Genomic DNA, 24,149 nt, shown 5'->3' with positions numbered 1-24,149 from the left:
AAACACGCACAAAAAGTACAATATAGTGAAAAGAACTAAAATTTGCATTATGTGTAGCCTATACAATCATACAAATATATAACTTACGGATATGAACACATAAATTATTAAGAGTTCACAAAACATAAGATTTATGGTTGGGTTATGAATAGATCAATTGGTCAGGGACAAGCGTGATGTAAACTATGAGGACAATAAAAACTGCTACTCTGTCAAGTCTGAATTATGCCCTGGGACGTTCAACTGTCAAAATTGGCTCAGTTTAATTGCTTTACGAAAATGTGTGTATTTATAGCAGAGCTAAATTAAGATAAGAGTAAATGTCACTTTCATCACTCCATTTTCGAAACTACTTATCCTCATTGGGGTTGCAGGGAACTACAGCTTACACCCTTGGACTAGCCGCTCGTCGATTCCAGTATTGTTATTCTTATCCGTGATTTCGAGTTTCAGGTCTTTCATGCGACATATGAAACGAACTCTTCAGACTTTGACGTACATAACCGTCAAAGAGAAGTAGAGGTTTGACGTTACCTCTCATTGACCTCCATCTTGATGCCTGTATCGACTGCTCGAGACTTGTTGAGCATTTCCTGTGGTGGCAAACGGGAGAACTTTCAAGTCAGTGTGACAGCCAAAGCTCTGACAATCAGTTCTCATGCTACAGAAGTGCATGTTTGTTAAGCGTAGCCATGCTGGATACACAAATGAAGCCACACCTCTATTCTTGCCGCAGCTGACTCAACAGCCGCAGACGTGGCCGCCATTTCCTGCTCTACGAGATCTCCCAGCTCTCCTTGCTGCAGCTCCAGACCCCGAGGACGCAGGTTCTGAATACAGGATTGAAAGTATCAAAGTTTTCATTATTGAGGCTATTGTTCACTAAGGGTTAGGGCTAGTGTTTCCTCAATGCACATGCGAAACAATTTTGGGCTGTTTATAGTTCACGTGCAGGTCCAAATCTGGATCGCATTTATTTGGAGACGAGAACGACCTCATTAAAATAAATAAATAAATAAATAAAATGGATTTCACAACAAAAGCGGAATCAACATTAGGCCCTGCTATCTGAACTTAGCCTTAGATGTTACCAACCTCTGCGGAGGCCATAATGGCCTTCAGAGCCTCCTTCAGTTTGCAGTTGTCCGCTGATGGTATGTCCTCCTTCTTCTTCAAGCGGTCCAGCAAAAGCAGAGCTTCGGCACCACACAGCTTCACACTTTCTAAAAGAACTGTTACAATACGCACATTACAACCAAAAGTCACATCATTACAAAAAACATGGCTACAAAAATTTAAAAAAGGAGAATTTGACCCAGAACTGCCCCCCTACATCAAATGCTTTCAACTAGAGAGTCTGTTCAAAGGAGAGTTTGCAATTAGCACAGAGATTTTGCTTAATGCAATCTTTCTCAAATAGTTGGGCGGGCCCCTCTTGGCGGCGCGAGGCAATGCCGGGGGGGCGTGGATGACCCCAGGGAAAGGGCTTTGTTCTTGCTACGTGAAGTGTAATTGCAATTTTAATGTATTTCAGGCACTTTGATCCACTTTTTTTCAGTTTTAGACTAACATGTTACCCGTATAAACACTGTTTTAGGTACACTTAAACAACTTTTAGAGATAATAATCATATTTAGAGTCTGAGCAGCAAATGGTTGGTACACTGTTCTACAGTTGAAAGTCTCCTAGTAACATGACAGTTTAATGGATTGGCAATTCCAAATGTAGTAGTAAGCCAACAAAGGAACTCGAATCTCAGAAGAATCTCACAACTACTAGCAGATGAATGTGCTGTACATAGTGTAGCATATGAGATCATCTTACTATCAGCCTGCTCAACAGGAAGCATGTGAGAGGTGGCACTGCCCTGAACAATGGTATCACCCACTAGGTGGCCACATTGGGTCACCGCTTTCAGCAACTGGGACACACCTGTTCAATAATAATGGAAAACAAGAGAATGTCAATCCCTCTTGGGCTTTGCGTAGAATCTAACTATGCAACATAAGACAACATTTCATATTAACAGGCTGCTTACTTGTATCATCAGCTAGAAAGGCATCTCTGGCAGGATGGAGCTGCTCCACACAGTCGAGGGACACTTGACATCTGGATGCCAGGTAGTCTGCAGAGGTGGGCATTATTGGCTATCCACGCATACACACACACTCTTACACTAATGAGCACTCCATTGCACACGGAGGTACAGCAACCTGCTGAGCTGGTGCAGCTGATGTGGGCTGGGTCATCGATCTGGGCCAGTGAGTCTTGGATGATCTTCTCCGCCTCTTCAACAGCTCCCTGCAGACTGGACCAGCGGGCTGCTACTAGCTGGCTCTCTAGTGCTTGCTCCCTGCTCTCCTACGGACACACAAACAATACACTTAGGGCTGGCCTCTACGATTTCTCCACAAAAAATGATTTCATATTTCACCCCCCTTTGCTTCAGGAAGAAGCAAATGACAATGACATTCTTCAAAACAACAACAACAAAAATCCCTTCTTTTTCCCTTCTGGAATTTTCCCACATTTTTTTTTATACCAAACAGGCTTTGAAACAGTTAATTTTCTAGCCTGTTTGTTTCCAGTCTGAACTTTGACCAATTTCCACAGAAATATTTGAAATACTTCTTTTGCTTTCTCTTGGGAAAAATGTCCATTTTGTCAAAATATATACTCAGTACTTAACAGAAAATGAAAAATCGTACATGGAGGAGGGCCCAAATCTTTGTGCCTCAAAATCTATTTTGAACATTTTTCTCTTACATTTTACTCTTTTTGGGGAGCTACAGTAAATCCATGGTCTGCTGATATAGCAACATCGTACAACCCAACTACGATAACTGAGGTTTATTGCTTTAATCGTTGAAAAAAATTGAAAAACAACCTACACATCCTAACTTGGCCGAATGGAAAAGCGAGTTAAGATGAGGCATGTGCATGTAGCATGACGACTACATACAATCGGCCACCGCAGCTCTCACTTAATAAATGCGTGGGTATAAATAATAAAGAGAAAATGTATTCATAATTCTAATAACAGAAATGTTTTCGGTGAAATTAACAGTGTACTGACTATAACCTGATACATACCGTATGGGAATCAGTTGTTAGCTTTAAGCCACATGGTTTGCTTCTGTTTTTTTGTTTTTTGCATGTCATGTGATCTACCAATCATACCTCCGTGACTGACCGGTGAGCGACACATCGAGCAAACCGCAGGAATTGGCGAACACATGTCACATTCTCAAATTTGAACTCTAGCGGGTGAAAATACCTCAAAATGGCGGTCTTTGTAAGGGAACTATGTTTTGGAATAATCTATGTAAATAAAAGATTAATACAATATTCATGTGTGATACAAATAGAAAATGCAACTGCCTTTTGATTTTAATCACCAAGTGTTGGACCTTTCACCTTGTCATTGAGCTGATTTTGCAGGGCCTCGGCTGACTTCACGCCGCTCTCTCTCTCACTCGCCAACAAACTTTGGACTCGCTCAAGCTCCTCCCTTTGATCGGCCAGCTCGGCTTCCACGTTGGACAAGGACTCAACAAGTGTCATCTTCTGAGATTCCATGTCAGCTAGTTGAGTGCCGAGCACCTCGCTGGACTGCAAAACAATTAAAAATAATCGATGCGTGACAGAACACATGAACAAACAGAATAATATTGGAAGTCTCGAGCTGGACAACATTAAAATGTGGCAATGTACTGTATGATACAAGTGACCTCGAGTGATAAACAGATTGTAGCAGCTCTGCATTTTATAGTATGTGGCTTGGCGCAGTCTCCAAGGAGCCTTGGAGTGGCGGTCAAGTCCACAATCTAACAGTGAGGAAGTGGTGGTTGTAGCAAAACGCACTATGACAACAGAGTGACGTTTCATCAGATCCTGCATGTTGGAAGCGTTTGTTTTTCTTAATAATTCCACTGCATCTTTATTAAAGGTATGGCTGGGCAATTAAGTTAATTCAATTAATTTCCTATTTTCAAAATCGATTCAATGATAATCATGAAATCAAGGTTTTGCATACATAGCAAGCAGAATGCTAAATGAGTGCTTTACAGGACGTGTTTACAAGTTACTAACACTTAACTGTGGCATCCAAGCAAGTTATGCACAAGCTATGAATTATACGTTTACCTGAAACAAATCCACAATCAATACATATTATTGTTGTCCGAAGCTTTTTCAAAGGATCTTTGCAAAAAAGACCCTTCTTTAAATTAATATTTCGCATGAGTACTATTGATAATGATCGTCCAGAATGACTTGAAATCAAAAAGACAAGAGCTCTTCAATGAAAATTGAGCATAATTATATTTGTATAGAGATTTTTTTCTTTTGTTTTGTATTTCTTTTGATTGTGCTGGTAAACCAGTGAGAAACACAAGTGAATTTAATATCACCTTATTTTGCTCCAAATAGGTGAGATTATTGTAGAAATGATTAAAAACGCAAATATTTGGGTCAACAAGCATTGCTTTGAGACATTCTTCCAAAGGATGAAAAGGACAGCAGATTATTGTTGTAATGAGGAATAACAACGGACCTGTTGTGAGGAGGCCATGTTGGCTTTGAGGGAATCCAGCTCAGCCCTGCTGGACACAAGCTCGCTCTGCAACTCTTCAATGTGCTCCCGCTGTGATGTAACCTGTGGGTTAATAAAATGTCACTTTTTTTTAGATCAGTGTTTCCTTACCTATGTTAAGGCAAGGCAAGAAAAAAATCCTACAGCACATCACTGGACACAAACATTACAAAATCACTTAATTAGCATCTTGTCGGAGTTCAATCACATGTGTACTTAGTCCGTGTGACAACTGGGTCTTCTAATTGAAACACATACTATACAGTATATTCAGACGATAAAAGATGCACAAACAGATCAAGTGTAATTTTCACTTACACTAGTAGTGTATTGCAAAGCTGACTGTGATGCCTACCTGTCTCTCAGCACAATCTTGGGCAGCCTTCACCTTGTCTTGCATCTCTTTCCGCACTGCATCTATTTCATCCTGAGCTGCCCGAGCTACCGTCATCTGCCGGGTCACCTCTGCATTCTGCATCCACACACAAACATATACTTAGGGTGACAATGGGAAGTGTTTTTCAATATGAAGAAGATTTTTGCTTACCTTCCTCAGCAATTCAGCATGGCTTTGTACCAACTCTGTGTACTTCTCCTTCAGCTTGGAATAGCGTTGCTCATTGGCTTGAGCTTTTTCTGCAAAATGACCCAGGATACAGTCAGCGATGTGGGGGAAGACCAATTAGATCAGCCACCTTTTTATGTGTAAACGGCACAGACCAATTATGTGTATTGGAACTCTTTTATAAAAGTTATTCACAGTTTTATTTGTTCAAATGTTGTTCAGATTGTTTTGACTGGTCTGGAACATAATTGCACACAAACGTCTTACATTACAGTAATACTTGTTTAAAAGAACCATATTGTTGGATATTTTTATTTCTTAAAAAATAAAAAGGAATATTTGCAATATTTGATTTTCTATAAAAAAAACAAATAATCTGTTCCGTATTTTACTCTCTCTCTCTATATATATATATATATATATACACACACACACACACACGCACACACACACGCACACACGCACACACACACACACACACACACACAGTATATCAAATTTCAATTTCAAATATCAAATTTACACAACTTTTATTATGGAAGATCTTATTCAATTTGGACATAATTGTTCGTGTTTTTAATAATATACATTTAAAACTCTTTTTCAGCATAGCTATTGATTCAAATCTTTTCAGTTCTATTTCATAGTTGTTCCATAAATTGAGACCTAAACAGATACACACATTTGCTTGACTGGTGGATTGTCTCCTGATGGCTAACAAGAACAAAAACAAAACAAAACAAAACAAAACAAAACAAAACAAAACAAAACAAAACAAAAAACACAACAAAACAAAAAAATAAATAAATACAAAAACGCTGCAGATAAGCCCTACTAGACTATAAGCCTGAAGAAAAAGTTGCAGTTTATAGTCTAAAAAATATGATACTTTATTTTATTTGGAAGCCCCTGGTAAATAGAACGTGCAAGAAAAGGAATCAGAATTATACAATTATTGTATCGCACATCTTCTGCTTTTAAGGGTGGTCTTAGGATGTCAAACAGATTCCAGGTGTCCTTTCTAGTTTAGAGTATTTTGTTTCTCATTCAGAAACTTTCATCGACATTTTCAACTTCTATATGGTCTTGTGTGTAACATGAGCACTTCACAAGTACTTTTGTCAACAGTTTCGAGCTAGTTTGCACCATATAATATTTTCTTCCACAGCATCAGGCTGTAAAAGAAACCTGAGATAAATCAACGAGAGGGGCTTACTCTCTATTTCCGTCAGACTCCGTTGCTCTTTCTCTGTGTCCTCCCTGACCCTCCTCAGGTCATCAAGCTCAGCCTTCAGGAATTCACTCTCCCCTGCTGCCTGTAGCCTCAGGTGGCTCTGCTCCGCAAGCTCCGCCTCCAGCTCATTGACCCGGCCCCTCAAAGCCTGGCATAATCGTCCACTCTGGCAAAAGGAAAGAGGTGGGGGGGAAAAAAAAAAAAAAAAATATATATATATATATATATATATATATATATATATATATATATATATATATATACACACACACACACACACACACACACACATATATATATACACATTCTCGTGATCAAGGAACTTATATGCAAATTTATTAAGCATAAATTTTGCTTAAATTATGGGTTAGGACTGGGTCGGATTGTTTTATGTGTTACCTCCAGTCGGAACGTTTCCAATTCGTCCTTGAGGGCCTGAATCTCCCTTGTCAGCTGTTCAATTAGTCGGTCTCTGAAGGATAAAGAGAGCGCTTGTCAAAGCTTCAAACATATTGCTTTCTACTAGCAAATTTAAGTTTTGCATTGACAATGCATTTATCATAAATTAAATCAATGCACAAACAAGCGCCGGGCATGTGTCAAGCATTTGTATTAAGACATAAACGTTATTTAGCATGTACCAGTTTACATGGTAAAGTGTTCTTCAGCAAGACACTGAACCGAAATTTGTCAACAGTGGTCCTGGCAGTGACCTGCATGGCAGGATCCTCCACCGGCGTGCGTACATGGGTGAATGTGATTCTTTGTAAAAGAAGCACTATACGATGGTGTAGAAAGTGCTCTACTATAAAATCCACCATTTCCCATTTATCTTATCCAACGATATTCCAAATGTTCAAAACACTTATAACAATTATTATAAAAATATCTTAAAATTTAAAGTAACATTGTTACATATTTTGAAATGAAGTTCATTTTTTACGCAGTAAAAAGCCTTCAAGACGCACTTATCATCCTTGCGCATTCCATTCTGATTGTTGAAGTTGAAGGGGTCAATTGCAGCAGAAGTGCCAAAGAGGTCATCAAATTTTGTCTCCACTGGAGCCTAAGCAGTCAAAACAACAAGATATGAAAACAAGTCAACATCCAATTTCCTTAATTGTAAAACAAGAAATACCAAATGCACATGTTCCAGCATGGGATTTTTTTTAATACTCCTTTGTTTTGGTGACATAGGCAAAAATTAAAATGTGAATAAATTATGCTCTATGGATAAACAATTTTCAGACAAAGTATGTATATTAACATCTAGTTTTAACATTTCGAGCAATGGGCTCAAAATGTCATTATCCATTGCATAATTGTAAACCATATTGACACACTTGTCCAAAATTTACCGGAAGTACAGGAAGGTCTGTGTCCACAAGGTCGTCAGTTTCCACCATATGTTCTGACTCTGGGGATGACGACTCGGCGGGGATCACGACCACAGGACTGATGTGCTCCGACAGGGCAGATGCACGCAGGAAGTTTGGAGGATTCTGATAGCAAACATTTCATTCATTTAAAATATGAATGAATTTTTGTTGTTTAAGAAAGACAGATAGCAAATTGTACATTCCCTATTAGCAGATAAGAGGAAGTGTGTAAAACCTAGACTATTAAGTAACAGACTTTGTACGATGGAAATGGCTTCATCTGGTATTTATATTGAAACTAGGGGTAAAAGGTGGATGCACTTTTTTTGCATAATTTTTTAATTGTGTCATTCTTGGGCCAGGCCAAAGGTCACAACATTTAATACTTAAATAGGTCTTTCTTATCTCCCACAGGAAAAAAACCCACCGGGAGCCACAAAAACATTTTGCCAAGTGAGAGTAATGCTGAATAATAATAATAACAATTTATAATAATAATAATAATATCAATAATATGCAATAACAATAATAAATATCTTAAATAATCTTATTGCTCATGAAAACAAACCCAAACTTAAGTGATCGAGCAAAACTGAAATCATATATCAAAAATAACAGTCATATTTACAGTACCAGTCAAATGTTTGGATACATCTGGTCTCAAACACTTTGAGGTCAAAACTTTCTTAAAAATAAACAGCTGTGAAGTGAAAGTCATCCAGGTTATAAAGCAGTGGTTCTTAACCTGGGTTAGATCGAACCCTAGGGGTTTGGTGAGTCGGTCTCAGGGGTTTGGTGGAGCCTTCGCCGCAGAGATCCACCCCTCAGTCTAGTCTGCAGTTAGTGGGCGCAGTCATTGAAAGCGTCCTGAGATTTCCTACTGGTATTGACATCTAAGAGCCATAATATTGTATATTACCGTCACAAGTGCAATATAATATTTATATGTGATTACTCTTAAAAAAAATAGCTAATGTGATTTAAATTTTGACAAAGTACTCATTATTTTCCAAAGTTACTGGGACCCACATCTGAGGGACGAAAAAGGCCCTTTTGGCTCTGGAGGTGTGGATTGCAGAACCCTGGACCCATTGGCTCCCGCTGATTTAATTCTGAACGATTCTATGCCTAAAAGAGCAGTTTAGAAAAAAATTGTTTTCTGGAACAGCATTACTGTAAGCTGAGGAAAATGCAAATGCTGAATTCATAAAGGTATGCCTGTATGAATTTAGTGATTAAAAAAATGAACAGAAACCTGACCTTGACCCACCAAATTTAGAATGAAAACATTTAGAATGAAATGCAAAGGAACATTTCACAAGACTCCAGTACGGTAATGGGCATGTTTTCAGGAGATTTGGGTCAATCAATCACCTCTGGCAATTGTGGGATCTGAATCAACCGCTTGAAGTATTGCAAGTTACTGGAGCGATAAAAAAGACTCTTCAACCTGCAATAAGACAAAATCAAAGAATACAACGTGGTGGTTAGCATATAATTGTATGCATATAGAGAAAATCTTTGGGATTGGGAATACTTCTTAAACTGTTCCTGGAAGCGATCTCGGTGGCCTTGGAGAGTGTCTGCTGGAAGGCCTGCAAACAATATTGCACTCACGTTAATGACACAAAATCAAAATAGGGCAGAAACGAGTCCTTCAGTAAGTTGAGCATCTCTTTTCTCGCCCCCGGATACCCTCTTATTAGTGTACACTTGAGAAAAACTATTTACTAAAGAAAGCAACAGAAAGCAGCAACAGTTATTGATTCTCTGCATGACAAAAAAAACAAAACAAAAAACAACACACCAGAGGCATGGTGAGGCCAACTTCAAAATTCAAACAATACCAAATATATGGAAATTAACGCCTTGGAACGCTTTTATTTTGAAATTGTAAACAATGTGACTCGTCTTTCTGTTGCAACTGTTGCTCCTTACACAAGCAACACAAGGTTGTTCTTAAATCACGTTCAGTTCCACTGACATTAACATGGGGCACATGTTGCCAGTGTTTACCTCTGGCTCAGGTTCCATTATAGCTGTGTGTGGCATAAATTAGCTCCTAGTGCTTGAGTGCTCCATATAGGTTGGCATGGTAAGACATAAATGACTCTGCACACTTTGATGCTCAAAGCCTGACACTTGCCATTGCTACTGGTCACTCTAAAAAAAAAAAACACTCAAAAATGACTCAAATGTGCCGTTTCAGCCAGCAAATTCAGAGGCTCTTTAAAAATGTTACAAAAAATATTCCATATTGTTCTTCACCTTCCACAATAAAAGCATTTTATTCAAGTAAAACGACCAACAAAATTTAAATTAGGAACAACTTTCAAACATTTATTTCGAATTCTGTCAGCTAATTGCCTCTTACACTCAAAGGATAACTGGGTTTGTATTTCCCCCTTTGTTTAATTCCTGTTGTACAACCACAGGAATGTCCACATTTGTTATTTCATCCTTGTGCAAGGACAAATCTTGTTGGCTCTTTCAGCAACTTTACATTCAATCATGTTTGTTGAGTTTGGCTAACTTCATGTGACTTTCCAGATTTCTTATAGGGTATATTCCACAATAACTTGTGTATTTTAAAATAATGGCAGTGATTTGAAGACAACATCTTACTGTAAAGTCAGTGCTTCTCATTTCTATTTTGCAAAGACTCCCTAGGAAAGAGAAAACATTTTGCGGCGACCATAAATAAATTATCATCTATAAAAATTGTATAGGTATACCTAAAACTGCACACTTTTTAACATTGACAATAGGAAAAAGCAATCTGAAGCAATTTTCACCAATTGTTACATTTTTTACAGCATTTATACAGATTAAAGCTTTGTTTAAGCAGAAAAAGTGCCTGAAAAGAAAGATGCCAATACTTATTTTATCACAATTACACTTCACATGACAAAAACAAATTCTTTCCTAGCATTGCCTCACGCCCCCCAGGGATGCCTAACCCACAATTTGAGAAGGACTGCTGTAAGTGAGCCATGTCTTTAAATCACCCATTTTCGTTGCCGCAAAAAAATATTTAATACGTTCCATTTTCAATGAGTATTAAATAAAGTTACATAAATATTACATGACTGAAATTCGTTGTAGTTGACTGAAGAACAACGTTGCACGCAACTCACATGAGTGTAGCTTAAATAGTAACTTGACTGTGTAGTCGTACAGGTGGCTGCAGTCCAAAATGACTTGGATAAGAGGAGCCAGACGACACTGACCCGCAGCAGTCACTGACACTGACCGAGACATATCCAGCGAGCTGAATACTGGGAAAGAGAGACAGACACACAAACAATGTTGTTCAGAGGCTCAGAATGATTTTACAATTATTTGTTAATAACCCGTAGACCGCTCTGTGTTTATACCCCTAACTGTAAATCTCAATCCAAATCTGAAACTGAAGGTAGAGCAATGTTTATGCATTATGTCACACATGGGCGACAAGATACATCTGTCAGTCACATTTTAAACAATTTTGCTCTCAAAACAGATGGGTGCTTGCAAACATGAGACATTGTCTTAGAAATTATGTTTGACAAAGATTTACAGTAAATACTTCAAAATACATGCTGGGTTGTTCATCTCTTGAAATTATGTGAATGTTCAAACATTTGAGGAGAGTGAAAAGGGGAGAAGGAATGATAGAAGAATGCATTTTTTTGTTTAAATAGCCATTTAGTTTATCACAGAATTTCTAAATATTCTCAACACAAATCACCATTGCTTACTACGAAACGAAGTAATGAGACATTTCTTCTGTCATAAAGTAAGTGTCATTACATTCATGTTATTTTTCAAAAGGGGTGCCAGGTTTTCCCTGCTGGGTCCTGCCTCCGAAAAAAAGTCTAAGAGAGAGGCAGCCGCAATCCCAACACTAACAGTATTGTTTGTCCCTCCCTCTAGCTCAATCGTTAAACCTCTCTTGCCGCTTCTGAAAACCTTGTACTGGTGTGGTTTCCTGACAGACTCAAAAACCTTTCCCTGTTTTATTGGTTTCCTTTTAAAAAAAGTGTGTATGTAAGTATATATATTGATCAATACATATACACACACACACACACACACACACACACATATACATATACATATACATACATATACATATATATATATATATATATATATATATATATATATATATATATATATATATTTATTTATTTATTTATTTTTTTTTGCAAGAAATCAGACACGTTTGGTTCGCCTCTCAGACAATGAATGATGAAACACCTTGGAAATACATCAGGACTGAGAATAAAGGCCTGTGCGACACTCAAGCCTGGTGTATAGCATTTTCAAACTAAAAATTGAACATCACAAATGATACAGTGTTGTAAACATTCTCTTTCCACAATGGTTATACTGAATGTTTCAGTTAATTAAGCAGTATGCTTTAATAGATCTGCCAACAGAGAACAGCTACATAAAGAAAAAAAAAGTTTTCAAAACTCCATTTGAAAAAATCCCAAATAAAAGTGAATTGTATAAAAATGCTATGCACGGGATGCAGACTGAAGGCCAAGATAAAAAGAAACCAGAATGTAATTTCCTTCGATTCATTTATGAGCGGAGGAGAGCTGCTTCTGCAGCATTTCCTCTTAGCACACATCACATCGCAGTAGCCTATTTTTAGCCTTGTCCATATACTGTGAGAGTGAGGCACATGCACCTATGATGACTCACCCCCGACAACAACAGTCTGTAACCACTCAATCAGATGCATCACTGGTCTGTTGGTAAAAAGTGCCTATTTTTGTACACCATTACAACAATCACTCAGCCCTCCTTTTGCCCAAGTATGAACTTTGTGCTGTTGTGAATATGCGTTCACAGCTGATTATCACATCACTCCAAAAGGGCTTACCACCAAGGAAGAGGTTGAGTTCACACTCCAGGTAATCAAACATCTCCACTGTAAGCTGAAAACTGGAAGGGCAGACAAAGACAAACACATTTTTAAACACCTTTAGCAAAACCCAGTTTCTGTTTTGCTATTTTGAGGGGAAAGATACAGTACAGACTACATACGGTAGTTCGTTCATTCCTGAAAAGTGCAAGTATTTGCACCAAACAGGGATAGTCATTTCATTTGAGCCTTAAACTATTTTCTTTTCTAGCCGTCAAATCACCATACTGTGAGTTGGAGGTAAACCAAGAATGTACAAGTCATACCCTTCAACAGTGTAAGACAATTTAGTGAGGGACAATACTATTGTGGAAAACAATCACATATGATATGGTTGCTGCGAGAATGAGGCATCTATTTATCCACATATCTTCACAAGTGACATTTCAGGTATCTTATCTAATGCACAAGGAGAGCATTTACCCTCGAGACAGGCGGCAGTCATCCTTGAGGCTGAACATGTCTCGTACAAGTCATACCAATGTGGTTGCTAAAGCTTTTGTCTAGCTGTGCCCAAAATAGGCAACATTTCGTTCTCAAAAATAACCAGAACAAGGAAAAAAAAAAAAAGCATGGGATGAAAGCTCAATCAACTGATATCTCCATGCCTCTGAATCGATAATGCTTTTTTCTTTGGCTTTGTTTTTCCTGGCTGTCTAAATAAACCCGCTGGCACGGGTATCAAAATAGAAAAGGATAATGACAACAATCGGAACAACCAGACGGATTAGATATATAAAGGCATTTAAAGATATAGCTTTTTTTGTTGTTTTAGTATTATTAACAATTGCTTGATAACCTCTCAAAAAAATCACCTCTACTAGAATGGGACATTAAATGTAGGGGACAGGCTTGATTTTTTTTTTTCCTTCTTCTAGGGCTTGTATTGATTAGTAATCAGGGTGGCCGATAACTAATATTAAAAACCATTATTAAATTCAAGTAAAAGAGAGAATATGGGGTGTTCAACAGGAGAAAATTTGTGTCGGTAAAAAAATACAAACTCCTTATTGAGGTTGACGCTTTTTTTTAATTAACATTTTATCCAACACACATTTGTGCTTAAATTCTAAAAACAAAAAATCAAGCAAGAAGCTCCCAGTCATCAGCAGCTCTTTAAAAATGTTATATGAAAACCAAAAGGGAGTATGTGTAATTTTCCACATGCACCTGTGGGAACTTTAGGGCCATTACAGTAAATGCATTAATACCGACTGTCCTCCGGCAATCCGTAGCTATGACAGACATGACAAACTCTGGAGGAGTGCCACACCTCCTTGTAATGTAATTTAATGATAACTCAAACTACGATTATATTTAAAACATACTGTTGGGTCATTAGGTTTTTGAAACTTATAAGAATTTAATTCATTTTTAATGAAAAACGGTCTAAATCTTACATATAGTCACTTTAAACAAGTAAACATCCTCCTGACGTTTCTACAGTAAAACCATTTCTCTAAAATGTCAAAATATCAGAAATGTTAAAATTTCACTTTCAAATAATTTTAAATAAGCACTTCCCTCAAATCAAAACAGTTTAAAGTTGATTCATTATTGGTGATCACGTTTTTAAAAAAAAAACCCACCAATGTTGATATTCGTCAAAATGCCAAATATATAGGTGACGATAATCGGCCCTGCTCTTTCAGTATTACATGTATACTGTAGTTTTGTAATGGCAAAGACTTGACACCAATTAATTGAATTACCATGCCAAGGGTTAAGGGTCAAAGCCCAATGAGTAATTGAAGTGACACTGCCATTTTTGCCTTACTTACAAGTTGTTGACATCATTCTCTCCTGCTTCTTCAAGTTGTCTGTTTGACATCTGCAGGTTGCCCGGGAACCGAGGATTCTGAAAGAGAAGACGACACAATTTAAGTGGAAGCTCAAGTAACAAGAGTGATACACTACAGTATGCTCTACGTGTGACACACATTGTCTGAATATCAATTAGAATGGATCAACTGTGCAAAAAAAAGAAAAAAAAATACTCTGGCTGAAAACCTGCAGTGTAGGCGAAACATCAATTTGACACAAAATTGAACCGAATTGTTCCACTTTAAAATCAACCAACCTTGGATTGTACTGGACCCGATGTATCAAGATATTAAATAGTTGCACACCCTTGCTTTAAAGTAGTCCAGGGGGGCGCAAATGACCACAGGGACAAGGCTTTGTTTTGCCATGTGAAGTGTGACTGCAATAAAATAAGGATTGGCGCTTTTTTTTCCACTTTCAGGCACGTTGATGCAACTTGCCTCTTTTTTTCCTGTTTTAGGCTTACCTGTAACCTGTGTAAACACTTCAAAGAAAGTAGTTATTGAAAGTCGATTTATATTGCTTTTTATTTTGTTATTGTTAAAAAGGATACAGCTTTAGGTATACTTTGCAAATTTTTATCGATCATTTTTATAGTTGGCGCGACAAGTGGCGGGGCACAAAATGTTTTCTCTTTGCGAAATATATATAACTGAGAAGCACTGCTTTAAAGAAATAGCGTTAAACTATATTAGCAAACAGTAAATAGAGTATTAAGAAACACTGCTTTAAAGACATAGCATTAAAGGGACAAAAATAAAGTAACATTTAATTATTGCAAGATGGAAAAGTCATACCACAGCAGTACTTTAACTGAAAAAAAAAACAAACAAAAAAAAAAAAACAAGTAAGCAAAGACTACCTTGACAAACGGCTCTATTGCTTTTCTTATTGCACTAGTGGCCGGATCGCTGATGTTATTAGTGTGCTTTGTGCTATAAACATAAACATATACATACTGTTAGCAGGCTTTCTTTAAATACAGTATTATTAGATGAGGCTTCCCCAAATAAAGGAAAGAACTTCTCAAAAATCACTAGGGCTGTATTATCTGAGAATATAACCTGTCACTGCAAAGAATATATAGTGCTTGTGTCAGATATAAAATTCTTTAAAGGAAGTTTTGTCCTCATAGCAGCTAACCTGCAGCTTCACTCTCAAATTTACTCATGGAATATTGTTGCAGCATTGTCTGTAAATAACTTGAAGGACACTATTCAATACGTAATGTAGATGTGGCCTAAATGGCAATTAGTATTTGTTGACCTTAAGTGTTAAACACTAGCACGCTAATCCTAATCGTGATTGCTCATTGATTAGTACAGGCAAATTGGTGTCGAAAAATTCATATGCATAGAAAGAAGATAATAAATAATGAGTAGCCATATCAATTCCAAATCATTTTCTACCTTTAGTACATTTAAAATAAAATTGGCAGGGTTAGGGGTAGGAAGATTGACTCGATAATTTGATGTAATAATCGATAGTGTAGTCCACTTTAAAAAGATTAGATAGTGGCACACCTGTGTGTTACAAATTACGCAAATCTTTCCTCCAGCTACTCATATAGGTATACCGTACTGCATTAAAAAACAAAACAAAATCAACATCTAATATTAATGACATGCACAGTATATAGCACTTGCCTTAGTTGTCCCCCCAAAAAATGCTTAATTTGTTGACACTTGAAAAGCTATTACTCTTGCATCCGGAATGTTCTATAAAAACCCTCCAATGACCCCACAGAGAAAAAATTGCAATAAAAAGAGACTTAAGGCGAGCATAATAATTGATGAGGGAATCGCCCTTGGTTTTACATGCCATGCCAACTCACCTTGATGTGAAACTCCATTTTGGTGATGAGCAGTTTGAGGTAGATGCTGCAGAGCTTCCCGTAGCCTTCGCTCAGGTGACCCTGTAGGCACAAGAGGTCAAATTACAAAGTCAGACAAAACATGTGGCGACATGGCGAGGGCTAGAAGGAGTTGTTGCGTGCTTTAGGCCAGCAAGTTGGCGGTTTCAAAAAAGCAGGAAAATTGGAGATGACACATTGGCCCGAGGGATAGTTTAATTAAGATCCAAAGTGTGAGCAACTTCCTTTGGTGTAGTAGAACCATGAGCAAATCCAAAGTATTCAATCCTCCTGCTTTAATAAACCGCAAAAATGATCAGTTAAATGGTTAGCTGGTTAAGTTGTATCTCATATGTAAGAGCATTTTTACACAATGAGAATGTTGAAATACTGTACTTCAACGACAGTTGTAAATTCACCAGTCAGTGGTGATTACACAACAGGTTGAAGAGGTTCTATATTCCCCTGAGTACTGTAATAAATGGTTATTGCAGGATAAAGTGGAACAGTGCCATGCAAAACAATTTAATTCAACAGCTTGTTTCTGCCATGTTGCAGCCTCATTCCAAACTGTATTACAATCATCTCTTACAACAAAATTCTACACAGAATTGTTGTTTTTTTCTGTGTCCTGAATTGAGAGTTTGAACTTCATTTCCCAACAACAACGCGTGAACGGGATTGATTTCAAAACAGTACTGTGAGCACCCTGTTGCTCACGCACCTTGCTCAATGGGAACCAAAGATTATCAAGTTGATTAAGTGTTCTCATGAATATGCTTTCAGGAAGAACTTCAAAATGAATGTATACTAATGCCATTTGTGTCACTTGTACCATTTATCTTGAAGGATTAGTTGACTTGCTCCAAATGTTTGGTTTTGACTAGATACAGTGGCTGAACAGGCAGCCTAAACAAATACTGTAAACAGAATCACGACCCAAAGATCACGCACCAACTCCCTCCAACCTCCCGTCAATCACAGGAAGTTGGCTGCTAGAAAAGTAAATTCTGGGGCAAAAAAGTTTGGTCACCCCTGCTTTAATACTTTGTTGAACCACCTTTAGTGGAATTTACAGCCTCAAGTCTTTTTGAATATGACACTTATTTCTGCATCCATTTTTATTTCTATTTTGATTAGTTCTTCCTGTTGAAAAACATCCCTATAGCATGATGTTGCCAGCTTTAAGTCGAGGTCTGTTGGTCCAAAACTTCTTCAAATTTTGAATAATGGACGCTAGTGTGCTCATTAAGACCTTCAAAGCAGCAGAATTTTTTTCTGGATCCTTCTCCAGCTTTGAGCCCCAAGATAATCATGTCTCGCAGGTCGACGGAAAATTTAAACTTCATACCTGGTGTTTGAGCTCTGTCATGCATGGTCAAATGTGGGACCATATACAGTATAGGCAGGTGTGTGCCTTTCCAAATCCCTGAATTTAGCTTGCTTACTAATAACATGCTTACTAGTAACATCTCAATTTTTAGAATGACTAAATGATCGAATTAATTTGATTTATTGCCCATCCTCTGTACTTTAATAATAATATACTGTATACAGTAAATGAAGCTAATGTATTCAAATCCATCATAATTATGTTTTTCTTTAATAATCCAACTCTCACTATTAATCATAATTGACTGCTTTGAATTTGTGAAGGGTTCATATTCTTTTGTGCTCAGCATATCTGTGCAAGATTATCTACCTAAAATAATGCTGGAACTCAATAACGGGCATACACCAAATAAACCAGAGAATGAGTCTGCCTGAGTGATTTGTGTGCATATATATATATATAGTGTATGATGCCAGGTCTATCAATTAGCACCTAAAGTACCGTGTATACCATGTTGTTAATTAGATGTTTTGAGCCGTCAAGTAAATTATAGACTGTAGGCAACTGCTGTTCCAGTTCAACCTTTCACACATGTTGCTCTTGTGGTCACAACCCAGGAAGTATACTCATAAGCATTCCAAAACTGGAAATAGGTCTATATATTTTTGGTTTCAGACTTTTGATTTACCTCATAAAAGACGTTTTTCACCAGAATCCAATGTTGCCAAAACTTTACAATTCTATGCAAAACATGTCATGAGTGTGCGATATGGTTTAAGGTTAACATTGGCATTTGGCAGGCAAAAGCAGAAAAAACGAATTTGGCAAAGTTGTGATGAAGGCGCTTGACTTAATATTAAATTATGTGCCCACTCAACTAAGGAAAAATGACCGACGGTAACAATGTGCAATGTCTGAAACTGCATCAGCTGCTTATCACAGAATTGAAGAAAAAACACTGCTTTAACGTATTTTTGGTGAGTAGGCACAAACTACTAGAAATTTTGGAACAAAAGTTTTGGATGGATAGCTTTGTGAAGCTAAGATTTCATAAACATCTACATTTTGATACAGCCACTCAAACACACATTAGTCGCAACTGGTGGCTGAACGGCACAGTATTACCTTGGACATGTATGTAAATTTCCCCACGCCAACTTTTTATCCGTTTATTTATTCATTTTTATCGGAGTATAGCATACCTCGAGAACCAGTCAGGATTGTTCACGCATGCCCAGTCGTTATTGATAAAAAAATGGGCCGTTCAAAATCAGCCATTTCTGACAAAAAATGTAGCTCGGAGTGAGGGCATCCTGAATACCAAATTATCTTGCAAACTCAAAAAATAAGATACAAAAGATTATTTAAAAAAATAAAAACTGAAGGAAGGGGACCTTTAAAGCTGATGCATAATCTTCAATTATGTCTTAATATTAATTTCACAAAGTCATTAGTAACTGCATGCTGTGAAGAGAACAGACAGTCATGTGTGCTTTCTTACCCACATCCTGCTCATATCTGTCAGATCAGCCTTATTCCTCATCGAGTCCTTTATCACCTGGAACAGTGGCGACAGCCAGAGAAATTAGGGGGAAGTCAAGCATTTGTACAATTTAGGGAAAAAAAAAGTGATTTTGCGCAATTTGGGAGGGGATTCATAGTTAAATTCACATTTAAAAACACAGGGCTGGAATATGATGTTGTCTTTCTACTTACATTTGGATGTCCATCACGTAATAGTTTGTGAAAGACGTGGCAGAACTTCCAGCAAAGGACTGCATTGCTAGAGAGAGGAAGTCTGTTGACCGCTGCCCAGAAAGTGTGGGCGCCCTTCTCATGATGAGTCCCCAGAATGCAGGGTAACAAAGTCAAGGATCAAAATCTTAATACCGGTAGGGATTAGGGATGGGAGAGTGGAGTGGAATTTAACTCCCAATAACCTGTGGCATTATGAGATAAAAATGCTACAAATGCTAAAATGTTATAAGAATTTAGCCTTGAAGTACATTCAAATGAGTTTGTCAAAAATCCAAGAACTATGACTGTCTCTCTTGACTTAGTCGGTCCATTCTAATAACTTTAATCTTAAACAGCATTACATTACTATAAATGAAATACAGAATTGCACCAATTGTCTCGCTCCCCTCTTGTCTCGCCTTATTGTTTTTATCCCACGGGATTAAATTAGCCTCAGCACAGATGAGGCTACCATCAGTTTGTTGTTTTGATCTTACACTAACCTAACCTCAACTGGAGAGCACTTATGTCACATGAGATCACAATTTACACTCAAATACACGATACACACACATCAACACACATTTATGCAAGCACACAAAATAGGAGGATATTCCTGGCGTGCTTCTCTTTGACAGCAACCTCCTGTGTGTTGATGGCCTTGTTGATGCTGACTGCCTGTAAGGAAGAGGGAAGAAAATGGAAAATCACCCAAAGTATATACTTTTAAAAACTCAAGTGTTTCATTTGACAAATTGACACATCTGAATCTTTTATCAAAGTTCCTTTTCATTTCAAGCTTCCCTGAGAATGAGAGTCAGTGGAGTTTGTGTGACAGTGATTTGACCTATTTTCTGTTGAGTTGATATTCAAGGCAGCAGCTGAGAGGCCCGACTGAGCACTACCCTGCATTCAATGATTAAGGTAGACTGTCAGCAAACAGTCCAAACATACGAGACAGTTTACTTGACTTGATTCTAAAGTACAGTACAGTATTAAACAAGATATGAGCTGCCTAACCCAAAATGGCAACTAATCAAAATCACCGTGAATTCTGTTGATATGCATTCTTTGCGAAGCACACCACACACACACATATCAGTTCTGTCCTCTCGAGGTTGTTCATTTGGCAAGTAGTTATTATAGAGCAGCATTTCCGAACATTTATTGAGCCAAGGCCATATTTCATATATTGGAAAAATATCTGACAGCACACGATTTAGCAAAACGATTAACAAAAAAGTACAGTAACTTTATACCTTCTGTCATCCCATGGAAGAGGATTTGATTGTTCTGCCTGATACTCTGTAGTTCGCATAAGTAAAAACATTGCTTTAATTTTTTTCCCGCCCAAATATCTGATATTGGATCATTTCCCAAATCACATGTGATGATCACTCACAGCACACTACTGTGCTAGCACACTGGTTCACAAACACTTTTGTAGAGTGAGGTCTGGTAGTGGAGTATTGCACTGCAAAACTGTACCAAAAAAAATCAAACATTTCAACCTGATAGATGGAGGCCTTTTTAAGACTATGCCAAATGACAAGTTGAAAATTAATCACAAATTCTCCATTCTCCCAATTTATATTGTTGCATGACAGCCAAGGTCAGGAGAGCATGGGAGGCTTGTTTCCTAATCTTGCTTCCCACAGATGTCCTGAGTTTACTCTTGCCAGTATGCAAGCAGTCATCTATCTATCTATCTATCTATCTATCTATCTATCTATCTATCTATCTATCTATCTATCTATCTATCTATCTATCTATCTATCTATCTATCTATCTATCTATCTATCTATCTATCTATCTATCTATTCATTTTCTTTAAATCAAGAAGTACATCAGAATGATCACAATGTGAGGAGTAATCTCAAGGCCACCGCACCATCAGTTTTTACACAAATACCTTCAGTTATTAGTTGAGTTTCCATGTGTATTGCATGCAAATTTTTACTGCCCTTTTTTGCCCAATTTAAAACCAACGATATCCCACTGCAACTGCTTCCCACAAGAGGATGACCTAGTTAGTCCACAGTAACACTTTGTACTTTGAGTTGAAAGAGAGAGGCAGCTGCCCAGGACTCCTTGAATTGGCTGAGGAGGCTGACTGGCATCAATAGTCAATTAGCTCTTCGCATTAAAACCGATGGTCCGACTGAAAAGTTCAAGTGAAAAGAAAAAAAATGTAGGAGTTATTTTGATAATGAACAGAGAGGATTTATCCTTGTTACGTATTTTATCTACAGTACTTTCTTTTGCAGTACTTGCAGTACTTCAAAATAACATGAATGGTCATCATAACGTCTTCATTTTATTCCTTGCACGTTTGAAAAACTCAACTTAAAATCAGCAAATATGATTGACCAATGAATAGACAATATACATTATATACATTTACCGTACATACATACATATAGATATACTATATCAATTTCAGTAGCAGTCTCTCTCCCTCCATCTATCTATCTATCTATCTATCTTCTATCTATACACATATATGTATAGACACACACACACACACACACTTGCATTTGGCCATGTACAGGTGAATTGTTTCAACTGCAGTTGACATCGTATTCTGTATAGGCATCTGAGGCACAATCCTTCCTAATAACTGTAGAAATAAAATCATTGTTTAAAAAAAAAAAAGAAAGGAAAAAAATAGGACATTGTATTTTTCTTAAATAAATATACATTTAACATTTTACAATTATTTTTTATTTCATTCAATATAAAACCAAATGATATGTGCAATAAAACATATTGCTTACATTTGATTATTTTTGTCATATAAATTTCAAGTTTGTCATGTGTTACTGTAGAAAAGAAATATAGAGCAATTATATATGCACATAGCAATAGTCTTAATATCTTAATTTATTTTAAATTCAGAAATATAAATTAGGGACTGTCATTGAAGAAATTAATCAAATAAAATAGAACAAAAATAAACATTCTTTACATCTTCCATTCATCCATCTATTTTCCATAATCGCTTAACCTCACTAGGCTCGCTGGCGTACTGGTGAATACCCCAGCTGTTTTCGGGCAGTAGACGGGGGACACCCCGAACTGGTTGCCAGCCATTGGATAGCAAACAGAGACAAACAACCACTCACACTCACAAATACACCTCAGGGCAATTTGAAGTGTCCAATTTACCTAACATGCATGTTTTGGGGATTGTGGGAGGAAACCAGAGTATGCTTAGAAAACCCACGCGGGCGCGGAGAGAATATGCGGATTCCACACAGAAAGACTGGAGCCAGAATAAAACCCGGGACCTCTAATTTGTGAGGCGCACGTGCTCCCCAGTCTTTCACCGTGCCTATTAACATCATTCTTTTAGAAAATATAACTAAAATATAAATTACTGACATTGTAGAATAGAAACAGGAAAAAATGAATACAAAATGAAATACAACGATGAATGACTATAACTTTCTATAATTATATACTATATACTATAATTTTCCTTTTTACTTCATATTATTTTATTAACATATATATAATTCAATGACACATTTTTTACTAAGCGCAATTGCACCAGCTGATTTGTGTATCCATCCATCAATTTGTCATCATCACTTATTCTCACAAGGGTCGCTGGCTTGCTGGTGCCTACCCCAGCTGAATTCGGGCAGTCGGCGGGGGACACTTTGCCCTCAGACCCAAGCGACGAGTGAGCTCAATCGCACACTTCGCACCTTGATGAAATTGGCCACAAATTTGGTTAACTGGTGCCTATCATGAGTCTAGACTGGGACTTAAGGCTGACTGAAATTTAAGCCAACCTGACCAAAGGTGTCTGTTTTTGGCCTTGGTGAGGGATTCTATCGATTCTGGATGTTATACCGTGGTTGGCTTGTGCCTGCCATTTGTATTTCTCTTATCCCTCCTTCAGTGTGCTTCAGGAAATTGTCAGGGTTTGCTTCATGAGACTCTCTCCACAACAATAAGACAATGTGTTTTGACAGGCTGGCTGGGACCGAAGACAAATTCTTACTCACACACAGAACATACTTCACACAATGCAATGCACAACCTCTCAACTATGCCTTCCGCTGGCTATTCATTCCAATACATTCCTCTGTTGTAGACCAGGTGCCTAAGTAGTGGCAGGCGCCTTCAAACTGTGGACTGCTCAGTGCATCTGGGCTGCAACATTTCCCACCTGACACTCCCGCCACCTCATTTCCATATGTGCTAGTATATTGCAGTCGCTGTATGTTTATTGTGTGCCGTTTTTTTTTTTTTTTTGGTATATCCATACTGCACTCTGTGAGAATGTTTTTCCTCATGTTTTCTTTATATCTGAGAAAACAGTGTGCTGTATAAAAGGTGACTCAGCGGGCTCCCGTCTTTTTTTCTTGTCTCTCGAAAAGGTTGTCCCTGTACTATTTTGTTGCACCTTGTGGTACAATGACAAATAAGTTTTGACTCTAAAATGTACTAATAACACACACAGAATGGAATTATATAATAAATGCAATATTACACCTTGTCCATACAAAAAATAAAATAACATTAAGGCAGCATACAGTGTCACTGGTAACAACTAAAAATAATGAAAGTAAAGCCTCCACCACTTGTGTTGCTGTTTAGCGATTATAAAGTTGGCCTCTGTTTACTAAGTTGTGTAGCATAATAGTGTGAAAAGGTTCCAAAATAGTAACACTAACAGAAAGTTCAATGTTAGCAGCCTTA

General features: G+C 37.6%; 1 protein-coding gene across 2 annotated transcripts in view; it reads right to left on the bottom strand.

The window, feature by feature from the left end:
- hip1 (huntingtin interacting protein 1) overlaps positions 1 to 24,149 on the bottom strand; it is a 53,599-nt gene that overhangs the window by 7,075 nt on the left and 22,375 nt on the right. For both annotated transcript variants that reach the window (XM_088428095.1, XM_088428096.1), the window contains 23 exons: positions 20,051 to 20,114; positions 19,416 to 19,558; positions 19,201 to 19,257; positions 16,349 to 16,429; positions 14,472 to 14,548; positions 12,649 to 12,710; positions 10,910 to 11,050; positions 9,310 to 9,367; positions 9,147 to 9,222; positions 7,752 to 7,895; positions 7,362 to 7,459; positions 6,793 to 6,865; positions 6,376 to 6,559; positions 5,142 to 5,230; positions 4,950 to 5,066; positions 4,556 to 4,657; positions 3,418 to 3,612; positions 2,214 to 2,361; positions 2,039 to 2,125; positions 1,825 to 1,932; positions 1,096 to 1,232; positions 720 to 830; positions 535 to 593 (listed from right to left, as the gene is read on the bottom strand). In XM_088428095.1, the coding sequence (XP_088284221.1) occupies positions 535 to 593; positions 720 to 830; positions 1,096 to 1,232; positions 1,825 to 1,932; positions 2,039 to 2,125; positions 2,214 to 2,361; positions 3,418 to 3,612; positions 4,556 to 4,657; positions 4,950 to 5,066; positions 5,142 to 5,230; positions 6,376 to 6,559; positions 6,793 to 6,865; positions 7,362 to 7,459; positions 7,752 to 7,895; positions 9,147 to 9,222; positions 9,310 to 9,367; positions 10,910 to 11,050; positions 12,649 to 12,710; positions 14,472 to 14,548; positions 16,349 to 16,429; positions 19,201 to 19,257; positions 19,416 to 19,558; positions 20,051 to 20,114 (2,411 nt within the window). The remainder of the gene's footprint in view (positions 1 to 534; positions 594 to 719; positions 831 to 1,095; positions 1,233 to 1,824; positions 1,933 to 2,038; positions 2,126 to 2,213; positions 2,362 to 3,417; positions 3,613 to 4,555; positions 4,658 to 4,949; positions 5,067 to 5,141; positions 5,231 to 6,375; positions 6,560 to 6,792; positions 6,866 to 7,361; positions 7,460 to 7,751; positions 7,896 to 9,146; positions 9,223 to 9,309; positions 9,368 to 10,909; positions 11,051 to 12,648; positions 12,711 to 14,471; positions 14,549 to 16,348; positions 16,430 to 19,200; positions 19,258 to 19,415; positions 19,559 to 20,050; positions 20,115 to 24,149) is intronic.

Source organism: Hippichthys cyanospilos, chromosome 11, assembly GCF_059441005.1.
Source record: "Hippichthys cyanospilos isolate Australia breed blue-spotted pipefish chromosome 11, RoL_Hcya_1.0, whole genome shotgun sequence".
Classification (NCBI taxonomy): Eukaryota; Metazoa; Chordata; class Actinopteri; order Syngnathiformes; family Syngnathidae; genus Hippichthys; species Hippichthys cyanospilos.
This window is presented reverse-complemented; position numbering and strand designations above follow the sequence as displayed.